Below are 26227 nucleotides of genomic sequence, written 5' to 3' on the forward strand. Positions count from 1 at the left end.
CCCGAGGAGAGCCCTGAGAACATTCTTGTTCCAGGACTAAAAGAGGATCCTATCTCCCTGGGGCTTGGGTTAAAGTCTTGCTGTCTTGAGTTAGTGCCACCACCCACTCCACCCCAATTTCATAAGAGTGTCTTCTCTTTGGAGAGGTGGGGTTTTGGAGACATTGCCATGAAGAGTCACATCACACAGGGAAGTCAGCATAAGAGCAAGACACAGACTAGCACTGGGTGCTAGTGAACACTTTAATCTTCCATATCTGAATCAGTAAAGTTATAGCCAATTGTAAACAAATCTCTAAGTAAGGTGGGAAGTTATAAAATGCTTTGGTCAAATCCCATTTAGAGTACTACAAGCTGGGTTGCTAATATTAGACTCTTTCACAGCCTTTTTCATAAAAGCACAGTTAAAAAGGAGAGATGGACACTGGAAGGAATCCAAGGGAAGGTAGTTAGCGTAATACAGTACATCACAGTCATAGAGGCAACTGGATCAGAGACCAATCAATATTAGAGGGAGGCCAAAGCCTCACATTTATGGCATATTTGGGGAAGTTTTTGGTCAGTCAAAGCAAAAGCAAGGTTGCTGTAAGATTCTACTCTGACTCAATAAGGTCATCAGTACCATATCAAGAGAAGCACTGTTGTAAATACAGAATCTCACCAAATGCATCATTGTATCATCTAGGTGCTTTCCACCCCCAAACCTGTTTGACATTAAGAAGAGTGTAATATATTAAACTACCGAAGGAACAGTTCAATTTAAAAATAATCTGACATTGTCAATTCATTTAGGTTTCAATTTTTAGTAGTTAAATCCTGTACTGCATCCGTGGAAGAAGTTATGCATTTTTTACTTGAGTAATTTTAAAGATTGCTTGGAAACCCATACATTAATGAAGGCAACTTCCTGTGATAAACTCCATGCGGCTCAAAATGGTTTTAATCAAGATCTACCAAATTTCCATTTGCAGAACCTTCAGGGTATAAAAGAGATAGGGCCAAATCTGTTCCATACTAGCAGGATCAAGAACAGTTTGCCAGCACAGCCTTCTTCTGCTTAAACATTCAGGACCAAGTCACCACTTGCTCTGCTATTAGCAGCTATATTGGCAGTGCCAGTATAAACTGACAAGCAGTAGACCTACATGAACACTTCATAAACACACTTGGGAGTAAATGTTAGACTAATTTAGTGGTATTTTTTGAATAATTTAACATTTATTAAAAAGATTTAACTCATTCACTCATTTCTAGTTGTGAACAGATTCACTTCTGAATATAAACCAAGTTCTAATCAATAGGTTTATATCCAACTACTACTGCCTTGATTTTAAATTAAATCTACATGGCTGTGTATAAATTATAAAGTGTCCAATAACAAAAACCGGATTACTATCAAGGGATGCTTATTGTTCTCAATTTTTTTTTTAAACTCCCATTAACACACTGAATATCATTCTGGAGTTTTACATCATGGATTTTTTAAAAATGCCTCTTATAAACTCAGCTAGCGTACAGTGTTTTTCACAATTTTTAATATGTATTATCCGCATTGACATTGTAACAGCTCCATTTTGTGGATTAACATGATACTCAGTACAGATTTCTCAATTTGGTCTTCAGGTAAATAGAGTTTTCTAAAGCTGCCTAAATATAAGCCGTTTCAGTCCATCATGAAAATACAGATTTTTCTTTTTTGAAATGGAAAAGAAATATTTATATAAATAATTGCATGATAATAACAGAAAGTAACAAACTGGAATTCAAAGTTTAATACCACTCTCCAGCCTTCACTCACCTCACCGTAGAAGGAAAAAGACATTATGTGAATTAAAGACTGAACAGCATCCTAAACTTTTAGTTTAATTTGGAAATGTAAGGTGGAATCTATTACCACAATTAACGTGAATAATTACCAATCCATTTTAAACTGTTCAACCGCAGAACACACATTTAAAAAAAAAACCCAACTTTTATTATAATAATATGGTAGCCACTGTTAGAAAACCACAACAGCTACTCTTAATGGAGACCCCAGAGGGTCAGTGTATGATACCAAAAGTTTTATGGATAAACTGGTCAGATTAATTTCTATAGATGGGTGCTTAAGCTTAAAAATACTTAATATACCTCTGACAAGATAATTTTTACTCTCTTTTTAAAAGGACTTGTGATAAAGAATTTTATCTTTTCTAAATGAAGAACAGTCTGTTATCTTAAACATACACAATATTAAGCGAGACTCTTGTTTTACTTTAGACTGGAAAAATGCGCCAGGAACAGTCAAAGTCAACACAAAGTAACAAACAGCAAAAGGTAGCAAGAAAGAGAAACAGGTAAGTGCAGCTCTGGTCAAATTCATAGCAGTTCTTTACGTCAGTTAACGGCTCATTTACATTGTAATTTCTAATCAGTTACATGCAAGCCCGAAGAAGCATTTGATCACTACACATGGTAATAAAATTTGATTAAATTTATCAGGCAACTGCTAAAATATGAAAATTTGCAGATGTAATAAAGTAGCTTTATCTGAACTTTAACAGGACCGACAAAAGTAAATCATTCCATTGGTTAAAAAACCCTACATTCAGTTTTTTACTAAACAAAATTTCACATGAAAAGTTGTGTGTGATTCCAAAGTTTCCGGAGTAGAAATGGAGTGATTTGAAATGTCAAAGACCCCATTATTTTGCAAAGAAATGAAAATACACCTCAAAAATTTCTAATTCCACATGTGAACAACAAAATACTGCATATCTACCAACAACTGCATTGGGTAGGTCATTATGAAAGGCTAGCTGCCAAGATGTAGGAAATGGCTCCTTGCCTCTGTTCCCTTTAAGGAATATACAATCGTTTGAAACCAGTTCACACTAAGCGCTTATCATGCTGCCGTTACACTGAGATAATCAGTCCTTAAAATAATCCAATAAAGATTTTATAAAGCTGCAGACCTCCCCAACACTGGATTTCTCCTCAGTGTACACAGTTAGTTCAAAAGGGGGTGGGGAGGAGCAGGGTCACAGCCTCTGGAACAAGATGTTTTGCAGTTTGATTTTTTTAAATTACTGAGTTTTAAGGCCACCTGTGTTGTTTTTTCAGTGCTGAAAGTTGAAGTCTGATCACAGGGCCCCTTTCCCCACTGCATGAGAACATGTTCCAATGTTTTAGGTGTTATATTTAAGTGTCTCCGTTTGGCACCATGGAGTTGATCCCCCCCCCCCCAAAAAAAAAAAAAAAGAAAAAAGAAAAAAGAAAAAACTCCACTACGCTTCTAGTTCTGGCTGCCTTGATCACTCACTGCAACAGATGGGGTGTCCACATTAACAGCTATGACTATGCTTTCTCCATCCTCTGTTTTGATACGTTTAAGTTCTTGTTGTTCTGACTGGTCTCCATTCTGGCGTTTTGTTGGAAGAGATGCTGATGCGGATGCATGGGTTGCTAACATATGCAAAGGACTTGCAGCAGCTGTAAGAAAGAATGAAAAACTTCAGATTCCAAATTAATTTTGAAACAGACAATACAAGAGTCAAACTAACATTGTTAAACATCATGAACATTATGAATTCATTATTTGTTTTACAGCAGCGCATTAGAGGCCCCAACCTGGATTCAGGGCACATTTTTCAACTCACTGTACAAACATTATCCAAGAGTCCTGTGGCAACTTATAGACTAACAGACATATTGGAGCATAAGCTTGTGTCTGACGAAGTGGGCATTCGCCCACCAAAGCTCATGCTCCAATATGTCTGTTAGCCTATAAGGTGCCACAGGACTCTCTGCTGCTTTTTACAGATCCAGACTAACATGGCTACCGCTCCGACACTTGTACAAACATTGGAATCCCTGCCCCTGAAGAACTTACCATTTAAATAGTCAAGAAAAAGGATGGGAGAAAGGAAGTATCTTCATTCTGTGGCCAGGAAACTAAGGCACAGAGAGACTAAGTGACTTTACCCAGCATCACACATGGAGTCTCTGGCACAGCTGGGAAGTGCTCTCAGAACTAGTTATTCTCCATTACTTTCTTTGGCAACAAGGGACTAGCATATTATGCTGAAGTTATGTTTTTAAATGTATCTTAAAACTTCACTCTGCACTCCATTTGCAGATTTCTCCAATATGCTGATGTAAGCGAGGTGAACAGAATCTGGAATTTCCAGAAAAATATTTACAAAACCAAAACCAAACAACAAAACTCACTGTTCTGAGAGCAGGGTTTGAATGGTGTACAAATAATGCAATGCTGGCCACACACTGAACAAGGATAAAACGAACTATTGAGTGGCTGTTCATTCAGTGAACACTGAATGAGGCAGAGGTCCTGTAGAAAAAGTAGTATGTAATCATGTAATTGAAGAACGTATCATAATGCATATGGAGGCTAAATTAAGGTTGCATGGGTGCAGTTTTTGCATGCAATAGTGTAATGTATACAGCAAAGAAAACACTTATGCACTGTAGTACAAAACCTTTCATCCATACTGCTTAATTCCTTTTTCAAAGCAGGATCTTATATAGAGCAAAGTTCCACAGTTCTGTATAGCTAAATTAGGGGGTAGCTGATTAAGTACATTGCTACAGTTTAGCAGACTGAACAGTTAATGCTACGTAAAAGAAATTTAGCAAAGTATTCTGCACCATACTGAATAAGTGAAATGTGTGTCTGGTGCTTTTGTTTTTTGTTTTGTTTTTTTTTAATGTTTTTCCTCTCAGACTAAAAGTATTTTAGTTCAATTTTTAGATTTAAAGGACCAGATTTATTGACCTAGGCGAGCTGTGCTCAGCGAAGTATCATGGGATGATGAGGAAGACAGTTTTAAGTCATCTTTACTTCTCCCAAATCCTGAGACCACCTTTGGTTCACTGCGTAAGTTACTGTGGTCTGAAAGCTGCATAGCTGACATCTTACTGTTCATGCTCCAAAGTTATTTTGGTGGAGATTTTGCTGTGTTGCATGATGCATGCGTACTGAGTGGGGCCCATTGAAGACTAGGGAGTCTATAAGTGGCTGAACTGTTGCTGTGTAATGTGTTTGACTAATCCAGCGTTTCCTAAATTTTAATCTTTAGGTTGGTGGTGGCTGTACTTGAGAAACCCCTAATTATTACACATTATATTGTATTTCCTGTTGGAATATATGAATAAAAGGGACAGAAGAGAGACCTAGCTGTCCTAGGAGCAGAAGTCATGTGGCCAGAGAGGAGCCAAGGTCTTAAGAAGCTGTCTCCCAAAGCAGTTGTCCCTCTACTTGTCAGCATTTAGGAAAAAAATCACAGGTCCTAGATTAGTACTGTATAACGCCCCCTGAAAATACTACTAAAATACTATTATGTTAGACAATGAAATATCCGAGGACTTGGAAATGATAGGTGAGAACTTTGAATTTAACAAGGACACCATCAGGCTACACAAAAGAGCTTCCTTTCTGCACTCTCACAGCTCTGACGAAAATATAATTTCAGTTGGGGGGAGTAAATGTGACTGAAAAGTGCACAAGCCACTTTAATTTTATAGACACAATACACCTCTGACCTTTGTAAATATGTATCGCAGAAAAAGGATGACATTATAAAGATGACAAAACGTAGATTTTTAGAAAAAACAGCTCATATTCTTCTTTGGTATTTACACTACAACAATCAATGAACCCAACGGCTAGGAATGAGGGCAATGCACAACAAAAAATAATTCTTTGGCCAAAAGTAGGATTAAGAATCTAAGGCAATGTTTTCTGCAGCAGAAAAATCCAGCTACCAACCAGAATAAATTAATGGGCAAAGGAAAATAAATTTCAGAATCACCTTGAAAAGGAAGCTAGAGAATATATGCAGCACCATGTTTTATAAAATCAATTCCTGTATATAGTGACTGAATCACCAGCATCTGCAGTATCAATGTCAGTATTTTAGTCCAAGAACAATTTAAAATCCTGCAACACTGTAATTTAAACTAACAAAAGACTGTTCAAAGACTGATTTGCTTTTATCCGTTCAGGAAAGACATTAATGGTTGTAATGGAAAAAGAAAATTAAACAGGGATGAGTGCCTATCAGAAATTTGGTTTGGAGACTAAACAAGGTTTCATTAACACTTTATTAAAAAGAGTTAAAAGCTACTTGTTCGTTCCAACAACAGAAACATGCATTTCTGATAGATACTCTGATTTTAAACTTCCTTTATGGAGCTCAGATTAGTCTGTTCTTACTAAACTATAGTAGAGAACTCCTGTTCACAGTTAATTTTATGTGGCCAGCAAACAGCTTGATACTATCTATACTGTTAAGATGCTTTTCTGATACAGCAGATACTTCACAAAGTCTCTTCTCCCAGTGAAGAGACTGCTTTCCTATTACATCTCTTTTACTTGGTTTTGCACAAAACATTTGCTTTCTAGAAAGCACTGTGATTAGCTCTTAATCTGATCTCTGAATAGCTGGCAAGGAAGACAGTTACTTCAGATGGAACAAAAGAAAAAGAAAAAAAAGAAAAAAAAAGACCACTGTAATTACATAAAAAGCTGTTTTAAAACCCAGATGTTTAAAAAGTCTGAGCCTTACTTTCAAGATGACAATTTCTACATGAAAACTCTCCTATGGAGAGAGTAATGTATTCTAAACACAAGCAACAGTAGGCGACTTCAGTCACCTGCATATAAGCCTGTTTAGAGAAGTAATCCCTTGATTCCATAAATACTTGCTTCTTGGAACAACTAGCTTTAGCACACACAAGAGAAAAGGCGACTTTGGATTTGGGGTAAAATTTTCAAAAACTCCTATGATTTAAGAACTTAAATTCCCATTTTCAAAAGCGAAAACTAAGGGAAAACTCAAGTGTCACAATGACAAAATTTAAGACACTCAAAAAAAAGACAAACTTCACATGGACCTATCAAAGCCAGGCAAATGGACCCATGATAGTAGTTCAATTGCTATTTGGAAATATGCAAAGTAGTGCACACTGGACGGAATAATTTAAACTAATAAACATTACAGCATTCTATTTTAACTGAAACCACTCACAAAAAGGACCTAGCTTTCAGTAAAATACCTGCTCATATCAAGAATACTATCATGCTATTATATAAAATGATGTTACATCCTCATCTTGAATAATGCTTTTAGCCCTGGTCATCCCATCTCAGAAAAATTTAGCAGATACAGATGATCTGCTACGACAGAGAAATGGAAAGGTTCCTATATGAGATATTGAAAAGATTAGGACTGCTTAACTAAGGAGACAAATAAGAGGGGGCATATAGTAAATTGTTCAGAAAAAATAAAACAGATGGTCCAAATTATTACCGTAATTCAAAAGGATACATCCAATTAAACTAAATGTCAAACAAAAATTTAAACTGATAACAGGAAATGTTTTGTTTAGAAAATAAGGTATTAACCTGTGCAAACTACTAGCCACAAGACAAAGCAGCATTCAAAAAACAACAGTCATATGGACATGACAGTTAAGAGAAAATCTATGATATAAGCCCCAATGCTTCTGGGCATAAGCAAATACTTGGGTTAAGAACACAACTTCTCTGTTTTGAGTAGTTACTCCAGAACTGCCCATTAAGGGGATTATTGCAGCTTTATTTGAAACACCTGGTACAGGGCACTGTCAAAAATAAAGATGCAGACAATAAATGGATCACCTGTCTGTTCCAGAATGGCAAATTCAGGGTGGAGTGATTAAACTTAAGGCAATTTTAAATTATTTGAATCGAAGACTAAATCAGGTTGAAGCTTTGTAAAACTAATTCAAAATGTGTGCTATGGCAATTTTAGATTTAGATTTATAATGAATTATAAATGAAGTGGTTTTTGTTTTAAATGCCTTAACTGAAAGGGGTCTATTTGAATTTTATAAAACTGATGTTGGCAAAAAAAATGCAATATTGAAAATTAAGGTTCTGATTCTGCAAATACTGAACATATACATCTAATTTTACTCACATGAATTGTCCCACTGACTTCAATGGAATTACTCATGAACTTAACTTTAACCATGCATCTAAATGGTTATAGCGTAAGGGGCTAAAATTGTATTTTGATTTAAAAACTTCTAGTGACATAAAATCTTTGTCATTTCAAAACAAAATGGTTTCAGAGATGATAATGAAAAGTTACTTAGATTTTTCAATAATAATAAAGTTATTGCAAACTTCTTTTTTGCATACAAAGGCCAATATTTTTAAGAATAGAAGCCTAAAATTAGGTTCCTAAATACAAAGCCATGCACCCAAGAATGGCATTTTCGAGAACTTTTAACTGACTTCAAACAGCAAACCTTGATGGAGGAATATAGCTTTGCTGAAGCATTCCAGATATCTTGACTTATAAAAGCTCATTATGTTGGAAAAGACGGTTACTCACCTTTGTAACTGTTCTTCGAGATGTGTTGCTCATATCCATTCCAATTAGGTGTGCGCACGCTGCGTGCACATTTGTCGGAAGGTTTTTACCCCAGCAACACTCGGTGGGCCGGCTGGGTGCCCCCTGGAGTGGCGCCGCTATAGCACCGGATATATGCCCCTGCCGGCCCAACCTCCCCTCAGTTCCCTCTTGCCAGCTACTCCGACAGTGGGGAAGGAGGGCGGGTGTGGAATGGATATGAGCAATACATCTTGAAGAACAACAGTTACAAAGGTGAGTAACCGTCTTTTCTTCTTCCAGTGCTTGCTCATATCGATTCCAATTAGGTGATTCCCAAGCTTTACCTAGGCGGTGGGGTTGGAGTGAGACGTTGTGGAATGCAAAACTGCTGAGCCAAAGGCTGCATCGTCCCTGGACTGCTGAACCAATGCGTAGTGTGAGGCAAAGGTGTGAATGGAAGACTATGTAGCAGCGCAACATATTTCCTGGATAGGGACATGGGCCAGGAAAGCGGCAGATGAGGCTTGCGCCCGAGTAGAATGGGCGGTGAGATGGCTAGCTGGAATGTCAGCCAATTCATAGCATGTTCGGATGCAGGATGTCACCCAAGATGAAATTCGTTGGGAAGAGACCAGCATGCCTTTCATCGAGTCTGCCACGGCTACAAAGAGCTAGGGTGACTGTCGGAAGGGTTTGTTTCTCTCGATATAAAAGGCGAGAGCCCTGCGGACATCCAAGGTATGTAGTAGTTGATCCCGACGCGATGAATGCGGCTTCGGGAAAAAGACTGGGAGAAAGATGTCTTGATTAACATGAAAGGCAGACACCACCTTAGGGAGGAATGCCGGGTGTGGTCGCAGCTGTACCTTGTCCTTGTGGAATACCGTATACAGGGGATCCACAGTCCAAGCTCAAAGCTCTGATACTCGTCTTGCTGAGGTGATAGCGACAAGGAAGGCTGTCTTCCAGGAGAGGTACAGCAGCGAGCAGGTGGCCAGAGGCTCAAAAGGGGCACCCATAAGCTTGGCTAGCACCACGTTTAGATCCCACGTAGGGGTCGGGCATCTGACTTGAGGGTACAACCGCTCCAATCCCTTAAGGAACCTGGAAACTATGGGATGAGAAAAGATTGAGCTGCCACTTTCCCCCGGGTGGAAGACTGAAATAGCTGCGAGATGCACCCTTATAGAAGAGACCGCCAGGCCCTGCTCTTTGAGGGACCATAGGTAATCCAGGACAAAGGGGACAGAAACCTGTCCGGGGATTAAGTTACTCTGAGCACATCAGTGGGAGAAACGCTTCCAATTGGCGAGATATGTCAACCTTGTGGAAGGCTTCCTGCTGCCCAAGAGCACCTGTTGTACCGATACGGAACAACGCAATTGTGACTGGCTCAACCACGTAGCAGCCATGCTGTCAGATGAAGGGATTGCAGGTCCGGATGGTGAAGCCTTCCGAAGTCCTGTGTTATGAGGTCCGGCCAGAGTGGCAGGGGGACCGGGTCTGCCACGGAGAGGTCGAACAACAGGGTGTACCAATGCTGCCTCGGCCATGCTGGAGCAATGAGGATCAGGTGGGCTCTGTCCCTGAGGCGCTTGAGCAGGACTCTGTGGACGAGTGGAAACGGGGGGAAGGCATAAAGTAGGTGCCTCTTCCATGGAATCAGGAATGCGTCAGAGGGAGCCCGGGGAGCGTCCTTGGAAGGAGCAGAACACCTGGCATTTCCTGTTCTCTTGAGAGGCAAAGAGTTCTATGTGGGGAAAGCCCCACCTCTGGAAAACAGAATGGATAAAGTCCGGACGTATCGACCACTCGTGAGACAGGAAGGACCTGCTGAGGTGCTCTGCCAGAGTGTTCTGGACTCCTGGGAGAAAAGACGCTACCAAATCGAAAGAGTGGGCTATGCAAAATTCCCAGAGGTGGATGGCTTCTTGACAGAGGAGGGAGGAGCATGCTCCGCCCTGCTTGTTTATGTAAAACATGGCTGTTATGTTGTCCGTGAACACTGATACACAACGGCCTTGTAGGTGGTCTGGAAACACCTGGCATGCTAGATGGACTGCTCTCAGTTCCCTCACGTTGATGTGCAGGGACAGCTCTTGGGGCAACCAGAGGCCTTGAGTGTGACAACTCTTGAGATGGGCACCCCAACCCAGAGATGATGCGCCTGTGGTTAGGGCTACCGAGGGTTGTGGTGGGTGGAATGGCATCCCTGCACAGACCAGAGAGGGGTCTAGCCACCAAGTGAGGGAGTCGAGAACCTTCCTGGGGATAGTGAGCATGGAATCCAGACTGTCTCTGTGTGGATGGTATATTGAAGACAGCCAAGTTTGGAAGGGACGGAGAGGTAGTCTCGCGTACTTGCTCACGAAAGTGCAGGAGGCCATATGACCTACTAGGCCGAGGCAAGACCACAATAACATTGTCGGAAAGGATTGAAGACTGTGAATTAATGAAGCCGTTGTTTGGAAACGAGACTGGGGGAGGCAGGCAGGCTCTGGCCAAACTGGAGTCCAGAACAGCTCCGATGAAGTCTATTCTCTGCATGGGCGTGAGAGCAGACTTTTCTGTGTTGATCATGAGACCCAAGCTCCCGAAGAGGTCTCTGACAATGCACAGGTGCTGCGATACTTGTGACCGAGAAGTCCCTCGAATAAGCCAATCGTCGAGATATGGGAAGACATGTACTCGACGATGCCTGAGGGAGGCGGCTACTACAGCCATGCATTTGGTGAAGACCCTTAGAGCTGTAGAAAGGCCAAAGGGAAGAACCGTGAACTGAAAGGGTTGGTGGTTGACCACAAAACGGAGGTACCATCTGTGTGGCAGATAAATGGCGATGTGGAAATAAGCGTCCTTCATGTTGAGGGCGGCATACCAGTCTCCTGGATCCAGAGATGGGATGATGGTCCCCAGGGATACCATGCAGAACTTCAACTTTATCAGGAATTTGTTGAGTTCTCGCAGGTCTAGGATTGGTCGTAGACCTCCCTTTGCCTTGGGGATTAAAAAGTAGCGGGAATAGAACCCCTTGCCCCTCATGTCTTTTGGCACCTCCTCTATGGCCCCCAGCTTTAGGAGCGCCTGGACCTCTTGCCAGAGGAATTGCTCGTGAGAGGGGTCCCTGAAGAGGGACGGGTAGGGAGAGTGGGAGGGAGGGGTTGAAACAAACTGTAGATGGTATCCCGTTTCCACCGTGCGAAGGACCCAACGATCGGAGGTTAGCTGGGACCAGGCAGGGAGGAAATGGGAGAGGCGGTTGAAAAAGGAGGGAGAAGGATCCGGTAGGATAACGGTGGGCCGTCCTCGGGCGTCCCATCAAAAGTTTTGCTTAGGCCCCGTTGGTGGTTTAGGAGGCATTTGACTTTGGGATCCTTGAGGGCCAGACTGTCTCCACCAATTCCCCCTGGCACGCCTCCTGGTAGTGTCTTGACGCGGCCTAGTCTGGTTGTACGGGCGGTATGGCTGGGCCCGGAAGGACCTTCGTTGGGTCACTGGCATGTGCATACCCAGCAAGCACATTATGACACGATTGTCCTTGAGGCTTTGTAACCTGGGGTCGGTTTTGTCTGAGAAGAGGCCCTGTCCCTCGAAAGGTAAGTCCTGAAGACCTGAAGACAGGAGATATGCCTCATCGTCACTCTGGTTTCCAGAGTTCTGGCTGCCGAGTCCGCGGCATCCAGAGAGGCCTGGAGGGAGGTTCTTGCCACCTTTTTGCCCTCTTCGAGCAGGGCTGTAAACTCTGGACGGGACTCCTGGGGAAGAAGCTCCGTAAACTTCCCCACTGACACCCAGGTATTAAAATTGTACTGGCCTAGGAGGGCTTGTTGATTTGCCACCCTAAGTTGGAGGCCCTCAGCCGAGTATATTTTGCAGCCTAGGAGGTCCATACGTCTAGCCTCCTTCGCCTTAGGAGCTGATGCTTGCTGGCCATGACGCTCCCATTCGTTCACCAATTGGACAACCAGAGAGCAGGGAGGTGGATGGGTGTAGACGTATTCATGCTCCTTTGAGGGGACCATATATTTCCTCTCTACTCCCCTAGCTGTTGGTGGAATTGAAGCTGGGGATTGCCAAATGGTGTCTGCATTGGCTTGTATAGTGCGGATGAACGGGAGCGCCACTGTAGTAGGTGCATCAGCTGACAAGATGTCCACAACTGTGTCCTCTATTTCAGTGACCTCCTCCATCTGCAAATTCATATTCTGGGCCACCTGCCTCAAGAGGTCTTGATAGGCCCTGAGATTGATTGGCGGAGGGCCTGAAGAGGATGTTCCTGCTACCGCCTCATCAGGTGAGGAACAGGAGGAAAGGCCCGGGACCAACGGGTCCTGAGGTGGGTCGTGTACAGGAGGAGCATCAGCTGGATCAGGTGGAACCTCTGTGCCCCCCCATGGAATTGGACCCTCATCCATGCCCGTAGGGGGAGAGCGGCTCACTGTCGACTCTCGAACCCGGTGTTCTGAGGGGGCCGAGCGCTGAGCCACTGACGGGGCACCTTGGGCCTGGTGGTATGCCCATGGTGTCCAGAAGGACCAGTGATGAGGCCCTTGATCGTGGCTTTGTCTCTCCGGATAGTGGCTGGGGACGTCAGAGTCACCCTCCGGATGGTATGATGCACTTCCGGCCTGAGACGATACTGAAGTGTGTCTCGAAGGCCACGGTGGTGCCAAGAGGCCCTGTGAGGACGGCACTGTTCTTGACGCTCGATCCCGGGGCAGTACCGGGAGCTATGGTGGTACCGTGAGCGAGACCGGGACCTTCTACCGTAGCGGTGCCGGGAGGTCGACCGGGATCTCGAGCCCTGTTGCCTAGAGCGACTGCGGGATACACAGTACCCGAGAGCTGGATCGGTACTGGGAGTATCTGTCCGGTGAACGTGATGCTGAGCGGTGCCTTGAGCGCGACCGGTACCGTGATAGAGAGGGGTGCCGAGACTGCGAGCGGCACCGGGAGCAGGAGCGACACGATCAAGAGCGTCTGCAAGACCACGATCAGGAACGATGTCTCTCTGGAGGATCGACGGACGGAAGCCTTACCAGGGCTGGCTTGCCGATGGATTGAATAACCCGCACCGGCGGTGCCGGGGGTTGAGGATGCATCAGCTCCGTCGTCAAAATGAGCTCCCTTGCCGTAGATAAGGTCTCCGGTGTAGAAGGGAGAACAAGCTCAACCACAGCAGGAGCTGGGGAGCTGTCTGGCACCGGACTCAATGGCCCTTGTGGGACCGGAATCGACGGTGCCGTCCCAGGTGGAGCAGCTATCTGTGGTGCCGGCGTCGACGGTGCCCGACAAACTGTCTTAGACGAGTGCTCCTTCTGGGAGGCTGAAGTTGTAGCAGCATGTCGTTTCCCAGTCGGGGAAAGGGAGGGGTGCCGAGGAGTTGGTGCCGAGAGTCCTTCTCAGTACCGGGGCGATCCGGTGCTGCAGGAACGCTCCTTACCGAGGCAGTCTGTTGGGCGCTTGGTACCGATGCTGCAGGACTAAGTGCTGACTCCATGAGGAGCTGCTTCAAATCAAAAGTCCCGCTCCTTCTTCGTCCTTGGTTTAAAGGACTTACAAATGCGGCACTTGTCAACAAGGTGGGATTCCTCTAGGCACTTGAGGCAGGAGTCGTGGGGATCCCCTATTGGCATCGGCTTCTGGCACACCGAGCACGGTTTGAATCCCGGTGCCTTGGGTGGTGCCGCACTGGGGCGGAGAAAAGGGGCTAATCCCCGATCCTCCTTTCAACTATATACACTAACTATAAAACTAAGTACTAATACTAAGTATAACCACAAAAACTCGAACTATAAACACAGTGAGGAGTAGAGAACTACGAGAAGCTAGGGATGTGGAGATCAGCAAAGCCGTGCTCCACAATTCCAATGACCGACACGGGCGGTAAGAAGGAACTGAGGGGCGGTTGGGCCGGCAGAGATATATATCCGGCGCTATAGCAGCGCTGCTCCAGGGTGCGCCCAGCTGGCCCACCGAGTGTTGCTAGGGTAAAAATCTTCCGATGAACATGCACACGGCGCGCGCACACCTAAATGGAATCGATATGAGCAAGCACTTGAAGAAGGAGTTGTTGGCTGACAACCCCAATAGCCTGTTTGCATTTTGTGTTTGCGTTTGTGTTCTTCTCATAGTAAAGATGTTAACAAAGCCCTGGACTTGACTTTTACAAACATACATGAACAAGTTAAGTAGGAACATTTCTTAGAAAGAAGTTCCTATTGTGACAGACCCAGACCAGAGGGGTACAGGAGTCTGGAAGAGGGCAAATATACTGGTCACTGGATGAGTAGTTTTCTGTTCCCTGAGTGACCAGAGCAGGGGCGGCACTAGAGTAATCAGGAACCTGCTAGAACCAGTTAAGGCAGACAGGCTGATTAGATCACCTGCAGCCAATCAAGGCAGGCTAATCAGGGCACCTGGGTTTAAAAAAGAGCTCACTCCAGTCAGGCAAGGAAGAGCCAAAGGAGAGGAAGTGCGTGTGAGGAGCTGGGAGCAAGAGGCACAAGGAGCTGAGAGTGAGAGGGTGTGCTGCTGGAGGACTAAGGAGTACAAGCGTTATCAGACACCAGGAGGAAAGGTCCTGTGGTGAGGATAAAAAAGTTGTTTGGAAGAGGTCATGGGGAAGTAGCCCAGGGAGATGTAGCTGTCATGCAGCTGTTATAGGAGGCACTATAGACAGCTGCAATCCAGAAGGCCCTGGGCTGGAACCCGGAGTAGAGGGCGGGCCCGGGTTCCCCCCAAACCTCCCCACTCCTGATCAGACAGAGGAGGAGTTGACCCAGACTGTGGGGAAGATCACCGAGGTGAGCAAATCTGCCAATAAGAGCAGAACCTACCAGAGTAGCGGAGAAACTTTGTCACAATTGGTGCCCATGGCAGAAAGCAAACTTCTGGCCCAATGGCAGGGGCCCTATGAGGTGGTTGAACCTGTGGGGGAAGTAACCTACAAGGTGAAGCAGCCTGGACACCGAAAACAAGAACAGATTTATCACACCAACCTTCTGAAACCCTGGCATGCACAAGAGGCGTGCATAACTGTCCAAAAAGACCTAACCCAGGAAAACAAGCCTTCCAAACAGGTGAGAGTGTCTCCCAATTTAACACCAGACCAGAAGAATGAGATGTCTGAGATGATCTTCCGGAACCAAGATGTGTTCTTGACAAAACTGGGTCGAACAACCGAGACATATCACCACATCGTCACGAACCCTGGGGCCAGAACAACAATGAGGCCCTATTGGGTGCCAGCGGCCAAAAGGGAGGAAATAAAAGGAGAAATAAAAAAAAAAAAGCTGGAGTTAGGGATCATCGAAGAATCCCACAGTCAGTGGTCCAGCCCAAATCGTGCTAGTGCCCAAACCTGATGGCACCACAAGGTTTTGCAACGACTTCCGGCGACTAAACGAAGTATCTCAGTTCGACGCATACTCCATACCTCGTATAGATGAACTAGTGGACCATCTGGGTAATGCCCAGTACTTGACTACTCTAGACTTGACAAAGGGGTACTGGCAGATTCCCCTTGCGAAAGACGCAAAAGAAAAGACTGTGTTCTCTACACCAGAGGGTTTTTTTCAATATACTGTCCTCTCTTTTGGACTACATAGGGCCCCAGCTACTTTCCAAAGCCTCATGGACAAGCTATTACGCCCGCATAACAGTTATGCTGCTGCCTACTTGGACGATGTGGTCATTCATACCCCCGACTGGGAAATCCACCTAGAGAAGGTGGATGCAGTACTTGATACCTTCTGGAGAGCTGGCCTTACAGCAAACCGTGCCAAGTGTGCTGTAGGGTTTACATAGGCCAAATATCTTAGCTACATTGTGGGAAAAGGTCTAGTAAAACCCCAAGTGAACAAGTTGGAGGCCATTCAAAATTGGCCCCAACTACGTCGCAAGAAACAAGTCCGGGCACTCCTAGGTGTATTGGGGTATTACCAACGATTTATCCCCCATTTTGCCACAAGGGCAAGTCCCCTGACAGACCTAGTGAAAGTCCGGGGACCTGATCTGGTGAGATGGTCTGATGCAGCAGAGGAAGCATTCACAGACCTAAGGACTGCCTTCTGCAGCAACCCTGTACTGATAGCCCCTGATTTCACAAAGGAATTTATCCTGCAGACAGATGCATCGGAAGTAGGGTTGGAGGTCATTCTATCACAGATGGTTGGGGAGGAGGAACACCCAATTCTCTACCTCAGTAGGAAACTCCTTCCAAAAAAACAAAAATATGCAGTGGAGAGAGAGTGCCTTGCCGTAAAATGAGCCACAGAAGCATTGCGCTATATTTACTCGGGCGCAGATTTGTCCTCGTGACTGACTATGCCCCTCTTCAATGGATGCAGCAGAACAAGGAGAGGAACACAAGGTGACCAGGTGGTTCTTATCTCTCCAACCTTTCCAGTTCTGTGTGCAACACAGAGCAGGGAGCCGTCACGGCAATGCCGATGGCTTATCCCGTGTGCACTGTCTGGCATCCTAAGCTGCCCAACCCCTTGGTGTTGAGCAGGGGAGAGGAATATGTGACAGACCCAGACCAGTGGGGTACAGGAGTCTGGTAGAGGGCAAATATACTGGTCACTGGATGAGTAATTTTCTGTTCCCTGAGTGACCAGAGCAGGAGTGGCACTAGAGTAATCAGGAACCTGCTAAAACCAGTTAAGGCAGACAGGCTGAATAGAACACCTGCAGCCAATCAAGGCAGGCTAATCAACGCACCTCGGTTTAAAAAGGAGCTCACTCCAGTCAGACCAGAGGGAGCCAGAGGAGAGGAAGTGCGTGTGAGGAGCTGGGAGCAAGAGGCACAAGGAACTGAGAGTGAGAGGGTGTGCTGCTGGAGGACTAAGGAGTACAAGTGTTATCAGACACTAGGAGGAAGGTCCTGTGGTGAGGAAAAGGTGTTTGGAGGAGGCCATGGGGAAGTAGCCCAGGGCGTTGTAGCTGTCATGCCGCTGTTACAGGAGGCATTATAGACAGCTGCAATTCACAGGGCTCAGGGCTGAAACCCGGAGTAGAGGGCGGGCCCGGGTTCCCCCCCCAAACCTCCCAACTCCTGATCAGACAGAGGAGGAGTTGACCCAGACTGTGGGGAAGATCACTGAGGTGAGCAAATCTGCCAATAAGCGCAGGACCTACCGGAGTAGAGGAGGAACTTTGTCACACTATGTAAAATCTGAAATTCCAGAACAATTAGGAAACTTAAAGAAACACGTATGTATAAACTGAGAAGAAAGCAAAGAATTAGCAACATGTAGATTAATCATCTTTACATAATCAACTGTATATTTTTTTAAATCATAATTTTTTAATTCACCTTGGGCATATTTATTTAAAAGGGAAACTGTCAAAACAAATAGACATGAAATTAGATTTATCAGCAAACCAAACCAAAAGCTGTATTTGATACAAATGTATGTTTGTCCTGCCATCCAATCAGACTGCCTAGTCAAAAACTGAGACGTCAGAGGGTATTAAGACAGGCAAGAGGCTTTAAAAGAATCCTTTAGAATTCTTGTAAATTTTAATATTTTTTAATTCTTCAGAAGCTTTGGAGAAAAGTAGAGCAGAAGAATGACCTAAAAAGCTGACCCACAAAGAAGCCTTTCACCCAGTTTGCTCTTGATCACCCAGAGGATTGGTTGACCATTTTAGTATTGCAGCCCTTGCTTCGCAGGAACGGAGTTTTTGAGAACTAAAAAAACCAACATTTTAAAAGTCATTTTTAGGTTGGGTTTAATTTGGCAGTTGCAATCCCTGATAGTGACCCTTTTAAGAATTTCAGCGATTAAATTCCCATTCTGGTAACAACCAGTGAAAGGAGACACCAAATGTCTGTCTGTCACTCTCTCTCTCACACACACACACACACACACACACACACACACACACACACACACACTCTGAAGGCTGAAAACTGAAACTGTATGTGCAACTCTAGTTGCTTTCTGTGTGAGTACAACTGAGATTTTACAATGAGAATCTGTACAAATTTGCTCATTCTGAAGGCAGTTCCTACACTGGAAATGTTTGTGGCTATAGGGAATATTGATCAAAAGCTTACCAGTGTTGCCCTGTCCTTGTATCGCTGTGGTGATAGGTACTATGTGTGTTCCATTCTGCGTTACAGTTTTTATTGGTAGCTGGTGTTGACCAAGAGGTGCCTGTTGCACTATAGTAACTGTCTGTAAGGGCGTGGTCTGAGATGTCTGAATGATACGACTAGCAGCTCCTATGGTAGCATGGCTAATAGCAGGTATAGGTTCCACTTTAACTGGAAAACAACAAAAGTTATTTAATATGTTATGTTAAGACAAGACGGCTTAAAACAGAACACGACAAAAAGTGATTCAGTTACTTTATCCCTCCAATGAATATAATTAATCTTACTAACAACCTCGAAGCATCTGAAAAAGCACAGAATAAAAATTCTATTTTACCTAAGGTTGTCGATTAATCGCAGTTAACTCCCGTGATTAACTCGAAAAGCTTAACTGCGATTAAAAAATGAATTGCAATTAATCGCAGTTTTAACCACACTGTTAAACAATAGAATACCAAAATTTATTAAATACAAAGTGTACACTGCTCACTTTCTATTTTTTTATTACAAATATACTGTAAAAATGCTAAACAAAAATACTATTTTTCAATTCACCTTATACAAGTACTGTAGTGCAATCTCTTTATCATGAAAATACAATTTACAAATGTAGATTTGTTGTTTGTTACATAACTGCACTCAAAACAAAACCATGTAAAACTTTTTAGAGCCTGCAAGTCCACTCAGCCCTACTTCCTGTTCAGATAATAGCTCAGACAAACAAGTTTGTTTACATTTATGGGAGATAATGCATCCCACTTATTATTTACAATGTCACCTGAAAGTGAGAACAGGCGTTCGCATGGCACTTTTGTAGCCGGCATTGCAAGGTATTCATGTGTCAGATATGCTAAACTTTCATATGTCCCTTCATGCTTCGGCCACCATTCCAGAGGACATACTTCCATACTGATGATGCTGAACTCCTTGGGGGAGAACTGCATGTCTCCTGCTCTGTTTTACCCATATTCTGCCATATATTTCATGTTATAGCAGTCTCAGATGATGATCCAGCACATGTTGTTCATTTTAAAACACTTTCACTGCAGATTTGACAAAACACAAAGAAGGTACCAATGTGAGATTTCTAAAGATAGCTACAGCACTCAACCCAAGATTTAAGAATCTGAAGTGCCTTCCAAAATCTGAGAGGGATGAGGTGTGGAACATGCTTTCAGAAGAGTTAAAAGAGCAACACTCTGATGCAGAAACTACAAAACCCGAACCACCAAAAGAGAAAAATCAACCTTCTGCTAGTGGCATCTGAGTTAGATAATGAAAATGAACACGCATCGGTCAGCACCGTTTTGGGTCGTTATTGAGCAGAATTCGTCATCAGCATGGATGCGTGTCCTCTGCAATGGTGGTTGAAGCATGAAGGGGACATATGAATCTTTAGGGCATCTGGTACATAAATATCTTGCAACACCGGCTACAACAGTGTCATTTCTTACTTTCAGGTGACATTGTAAACAAGAAGCACGCAACATTATCTCCTGCAAATGTAAACAAACTTGTTTGAGCAATTGGCTGAACAAGATGTAGGACAGAGTGGACTTGTAGGCTCTAAAGTTTTACATTGTTTTATTTGAGTGCAGTTATTTATTCGTACATAAGTCTACATTTCTAAGTTCAACTTTCATGTTAAAGAGACTGAACTACAGTACTTGTATTAGGTGAACTGCAAATTACTATATCTTGTTTTTTTTACAGTACAAATATTTGTAATAAAAAATAATACAAAGTGAGCACTGTACACTTTGTATTCTGTTATAATTGAAATCAATATATTTTAATATGTAGAAAATATCCCAAACTGTCATTCTATTATTGTTTACAAGTGCGATTAAGTGTGCAATTAATTTTAATCGCTTAACAGCCCTAATTTTAACCATTTTTTTTTCCACTTGCACCTATGAAGTGATTTTTTAAAGGTAAATAAGGCATTAGACAACCACATATTTATATAAGACTTACTGAACTCTGCCAATTCTCACCTTTTACTTCCTTGTGGTCTCCATTCTCTTGAGGTTCTACCTTGGGCTGGGTTACCATTGCAGCTTGTGTAACCACTGCCTGTCCAGCTACTGTGTAAGTGTTTGCTGGTGCTAATCCAGTCACATTTGTGACTGACACAGCTGGTATCTGGTGAACAACATGAACTGTCTGAACTACAGGCTGCTGGCATGTTGATGTTGTCACAGGTGTTGCAACAGTGTAGGTGACGGGTTTAATAGTTTGTGGTAGCTGCCGTTGTACAGTAATTAAAACAGGTTGGCTAGATAGAGGTGATCCTATCAAAAAAAGGCAAAGATAAATTAGACTGATTTTTATATATGTTTTTAGTTAATCACCCTTTTAAACACACTGAACACTGAAGCCTTGTAAAAGCAGCAACCCTCGCTACTCCCTTTCACTAGTTGCTATAAGAGCTAAAACATGGAAAATAAAGAGACTTATTGCACCTTACAATTACACCTTACAATTTTAGCATGTAGAGTTGGAATGATCGGACTGCTGTTGTTGACTCCATGCATCTTGTCAAAAGACCTATACAGGCCTTCACTGTATCATAAAGGTTATCATTAGGAAACTTGATAGCTAGAATACAAATCAAACTACCAATACAATACAGGTAAATATAGGAGAGTAGGGGGGATGAATCAGTACAAAAGAAACATCCCACCATTCAACTCCTCAACCTTTCCCAATTCTTGTTCTCTTGCCTGCTGCTTTGGGTAAGAGCAAAATGGCTACAAATGTGTACTGTAAATAAGACATTTTATTTATTTAGTATAGCAACCCTTGATCCAGGAAATCATGTTGGTTTTCACCAACCATTCTTAATGGAGCTTTTTATCCAAATTAATGTTCTGCGCATGGAGAATATGTGCTGCACAAAAAGAAAATAGCTTTCCAGAAGAAGAGATGTCACTGATATGCCGTTATTTTCCTAACTGAGATAGAAGTACAGTCTCTGCTTACCAGAAAAGTAAGTATCTATCTGTGCTGGAATGAACATATATAAATACCAGGAAGGAAATGTATCGACCATATTAGCCATTTTCAGAAAATATTTCACGCACAGAGTTTATGCACTTCTCCATGCTTTGCCTTAAAAGTTAATTATCTATCTGAAAACATTCACTGATTTCTTAATTTAGGTGTGAATTCCACCAAAACTATTTCAGGCAACATTTTACTAATTTTCCCTCATCACCCCACACCAAAAAAGTATTTAAATAACTCTCACCTGGGGCACTCTGTGCAAATCGTGCTTCTTGTATTACTGCTAATTTTGGATGGATAGCACTAGGCTCAGGTTCCATTGGGACGGGAGATCCTTCCCTTGACAAACTCTCTGGGGTCTGTACGCCACTGGAGTGGGCTGACAACACTCCAGAATGATTAGGCGACGCTGGGGCACTTCTGTATTTTAAGAAAATGAAAGCAGCAGCTGGTATGTTTTAAGTAATTGTGAAAGATGAGTGACCTTGCTTCTAAAAAAATTGTAATATATCTACTTTCCATGAGGGGGAACCCTTTGCCTTCTACCAAACAAGTACCCACCAAATCCATGATTTTGATTCTGCATAAAGCCTCTGTTATAATCCAGGGGAGAATTCAAAGGCAGGCTTTGGCTACGGTTAATGTAATAGAAACATTTGGACATTTTCTGATGGAGTGTTTCCAAGCAATCCATGCAACAGTACAAATGTTTTTTCTAGGGGGATAGAATGATGAGTGGCTCTAAGGGTAAGTCAAAGGAAGCCAAGCAGCAGCAGAAAGGGGTCACAATCTTTACATAGCTAGTAATAAGTAATAAGTCTATATATTTCACTATTAAGAATATTAGTAAAACATTATCAAACTAAACACAATTTTTAAAGGCATGGGAGGGATAAAGTTAGCAATTAAAATTGTAATTGTGTAACACTGAAGTACAGAAAGCCCTTCATATGTTAACAAGCTAACAATTACTTAAGTAAACTGAGCCAGTATATTACCACTGAAAAAGCAATAGAAAACAAACCTTGTGCATGAGGGCAATCTTTACTGGTGTTTTAAATTAAATAACTAAACTTGTGATTTTAGTACTGTATACAAAACTATCTAGTTTGTACGAGCCTGAAGGTTAAAAACAGCCATTATTTTTGGTTCTGTAATAGAATTATAGTTCAGTCTTACCGTATCAACATATTACTATTTAAAAGTACTGTTCTCTCTTACTTCCAGCAGGAAATTTAACATTTAAGGTAAACTTCTGAAAATTAAATGTCTTTTTGTTCATCTGTTTTTCCTTACCTAGAAGAGAGTGGTCCCAGAGGGGTTCTAAAGCAAGGTACTCCCCTAGGCCGCCTTTTCCTAAAAGCCTGCTCTATTAATTTGCTTTCAGAGGCAGGATCTATCCTCCAGAATGAGCCTTTGCCTGGTTCTTCCTGGGAACGTGGTACTTTGATGAAATAACGATTCAGAGAGAGATTGTGGCGTATTGAATTCTATGGAACATAAAAAAATATGTAGAATTCATATATATTTTTACTAAAAAGTCAGAATGTGGCCTAGTGCAGTGGTCTGTAGTACTGGAGACTCAGGGTTCAAGCCTCCAGTTCCTTAGGGTAGCAGTTCCCTGGTAGCGCTATAAAGGCAGCATACTAAGCCTGGGGAAGGGAGCCTTGGCATTGCTCAAACCTCTCCAAGCAATTAAATAACAACGCTAAAAAGCTCCTAAGGGAATCTCATTTCAATCCTCTCGCAAGAAGGACAGTAGTCACAACGCATGGTTTCAGAAGTTGTGTGGACAAAGCAGTGGATAAAAAGAAGAATTAGTAGTACCTGAAACACCATACCTTCCTCCACTGCTCAAATGCAAGTCAAAACTGTTCCCATTGGGCTGCTAAAACATGCTATATTCACTGATTCTGGTGCTGATCTTGTACAATAATACTCTATCATTATTTCATAGTAAGGAAAGGAAAAGTTTTATTACAGAAATGTCAGATACAGCTAAATACTTAGGAGTTCACCTTTCCTTACCAGAAGCCACACAAAAGGAGGAGGATTCTCTCGGCAACTTCAGTTCCCTGTCATTCTTCCCCAAAACTGGGAAAGATACCAGTCACCTAACAGTCTCAACATAGAGGCCAAGGATTCAGTGGGCCTAGGAAAACTCTGAATGGTGGTAGGTCCAAATGCAGTTCTAGGGTAAGCATCATACCATGTTGTGGTCTGCATATTACCATATGCCCAATACGCAGTGGCATGAAGACTAAAATCTGTTGCAACTTCATAGGGGACTTGAATGGAAATGGATGAAGGTACTGATGTTCTAATGCAAGGGGAAAATCCATCATTGACTTTATATGCTTCATATACACACACACACCCCACTCACACTGAGACCTTTCAGAATCTGATAACTCAGGTGCAGGGAAAGAAACCATTCAAGTTTGTACTAACTTTAATTGTCCAGTTCTGAGCCACTGAATGTTAGCACTGAAACATCTGGGGAAATTTTTCATAAAACATTCCAAATCAACACTCTTCAAAATCCTCAAAATTTAATCCAATCCTAGTCACAGGTCAGCATCAGATGCGATTCATGACCTTGACAGCAGGCTTAGAGAATTCAGGGCAATGTTACCCTCGTACAGTTTCTTCAATGCAATCTGATGCTAACAGAAGCTGTTTCCCCTGTCAATGACAAACAGAACTAGCAGGTGGTGTGAAGAATATAAGTTTATCAGTTGTATTTGTGTCTCCATCTGCTAGGAGAGAAGATTAAATCCAACTTTTCTAGACTGGAGGGAAAATACACGACAGATTGAGTCCATCATGATGGGCCTTCAAAAAAAGTTCTAGCAAATATCTATAGCCTCATTAGGTACTGAAACAATTAACCTATATGCTTCAGGCTGTTACCAAAATTGTCATCTACTGCCTGAAGCCAGAGGCTAAGAGTATTGTTCACAAATAAGGTAAGTTACCTACCATTATGGCAATATTTTACATTATTACTGACCAAACCAGCCACTCAGTTTTATTATATTTTCCTATTGTTATGCATTAGTATACTTTTTACTTAATTCTCTGAAACATAACGGGTGTGCTGTGCCTGCCATTTTGTTTTTGCAAAGTATTATGCATCTAAACATTCAGTGATCTTACACCTAATGTTAAAACTAGAGGCCATAATGCAGATCTGTATCAGCCTACTAGAGTCTATGGAAAACAAGAGTACAATACATACAAATATAGATGTACTTTAGCCAAAATCCTGAAATGTATCTTATACAAAGCGTGCAAAAATATTTTAAAAACCAATTACTATTGTTAGATTAGAACTGACCATATAAATACACACACACAAACAGAATACTATATTATGTGTGTGAAAGACGGGGAAAAAAAACATACACAGTCTGAACAATTTACTAGACACCTTCCAGCCTGAGTAAGAGCTGAGAAACGTGAGGCTCTTTGCCAGCCAAGTCCCTATTGAGAAGCCCATAAACCTGGTATCCTCAAACTCCTGGGATTGAAAAGGGTACTGGGATTCCTACCAGGGTGATCCATCTTTTATATACCCCTCTTGCTAATAGATGATCAATCTGAAACGCCTTTCCGCCCTACTGCTGGGAGGGTGGAAACATTCTATTTGTTGTGAATGTGAAAAGTAACTCTTTGCCACTACCCCTCCTCCGCCTGCACTGGTTGTCCCTTCTCTGAAAATAACTCAGGGGTTCTGAAGAGCAGCAGAGAAACTGACCAGTCCTGCTAATTCCTCTCTGCTGTCCCTTGGTAAAACTAAAAGCAGCAGCGGCGGCACTGGAGTTGTATTGTCTGTGTACTTGGGGAAAAAACAGTGCATTGGTTTATATTCCATTGGTTATCCTGGTAAATGTTCTGGTTAGAAATTTGTTTACTTAAAAGCTTAAAATTTTTCAGAAATAGATGGATTAGCCTTCCACACTCAGCAGGGACAGATTCTCATCAGCAGTTAAGTGGCCAAATGGAACTTTCTAGTCACCTGTGTGAGCACAATCAAAAATGAGATAGTCAACAGTGTACACCTGTAGCTAAGGAGCTTTAAGGTCAAGACCACAGCTTTCAACAAGCTTGTATTCCAAGATTTCGGGATCTTATTTTGGCTTGTTGAGGTAACACAAGCATGTTAACGCAAGTAGAAATTCTAATAAAATATTCGTTCTATTGTGGCAAAAACACACAAATCCATTTCTACCTATGTTTATATTTTTCTCCAATACAAGGCCTGTGAATTCCCCTATTGGAACTCTAGGGAATACTAAGGCTAGAGAATGATGCCGCCATAGTACACCTAAGCTTCTGCCAACCTAGAGATTTTAAGATTGGAAATCTATTACGTATGAATTTATGACCCATTCAGTCCACCAAAAATCCAATGAAGGGCTGTCATGGTCTCTTAATATAACCAGTATAAATAAAACAAGTTGACTTGGATTATTTACTGTCATTCATTTATCATACTAATAGTCGTTTTTATTCATGACTTTTAAAAGAAATACTAGAAATGAAATTTACCTGCCAGCCCTTGTCTGCTGTTCTGTAGTATGGATAGTTTTTAGTTATGTGCGTATAAATTCCATTTAGTGTAAGCTGCTTATCAGGTGCCATTGTAATTGCTTGTACTATTAGTTGTGCATAGGAATAAGGTGGTTTTGAGTCATCCTATTAAAAAAAAAAATAAAAGAACCCTTAAA

The 26227-nt window shown here is 42.5% G+C and overlaps 1 protein-coding gene across 11 annotated transcripts in view; it reads right to left on the reverse strand.

Moving 5' to 3' along the window:
* Positions 1–224: 224 nt before the first annotated feature.
* The window catches only part of FOXK2 (forkhead box K2), a 115870-nt gene continuing 89867 nt past the window's right edge, over positions 225–26227 (reverse strand). For all 11 annotated transcript variants that reach the window (XM_030534350.1, XM_030534346.1, XM_030534347.1 and 8 more), the window contains 6 exons: positions 26049–26195; positions 22791–22984; positions 21739–21914; positions 20483–20779; positions 18447–18656; positions 225–3470 (listed from right to left, as the gene is read on the reverse strand). In XM_030534350.1, the coding sequence (XP_030390210.1) occupies positions 3274–3470; positions 18447–18656; positions 20483–20779; positions 21739–21914; positions 22791–22984; positions 26049–26195 (1221 nt within the window). In that variant the 3' untranslated portion in view covers positions 225–3273. The remainder of the gene's footprint in view (positions 3471–18446; positions 18657–20482; positions 20780–21738; positions 21915–22790; positions 22985–26048; positions 26196–26227) is intronic.

The sequence above is a fragment of the Gopherus evgoodei genome, chromosome 15, assembly GCF_007399415.2.
Source record: "Gopherus evgoodei ecotype Sinaloan lineage chromosome 15, rGopEvg1_v1.p, whole genome shotgun sequence".
Taxonomy (NCBI): domain Eukaryota; kingdom Metazoa; phylum Chordata; order Testudines; family Testudinidae; genus Gopherus; species Gopherus evgoodei.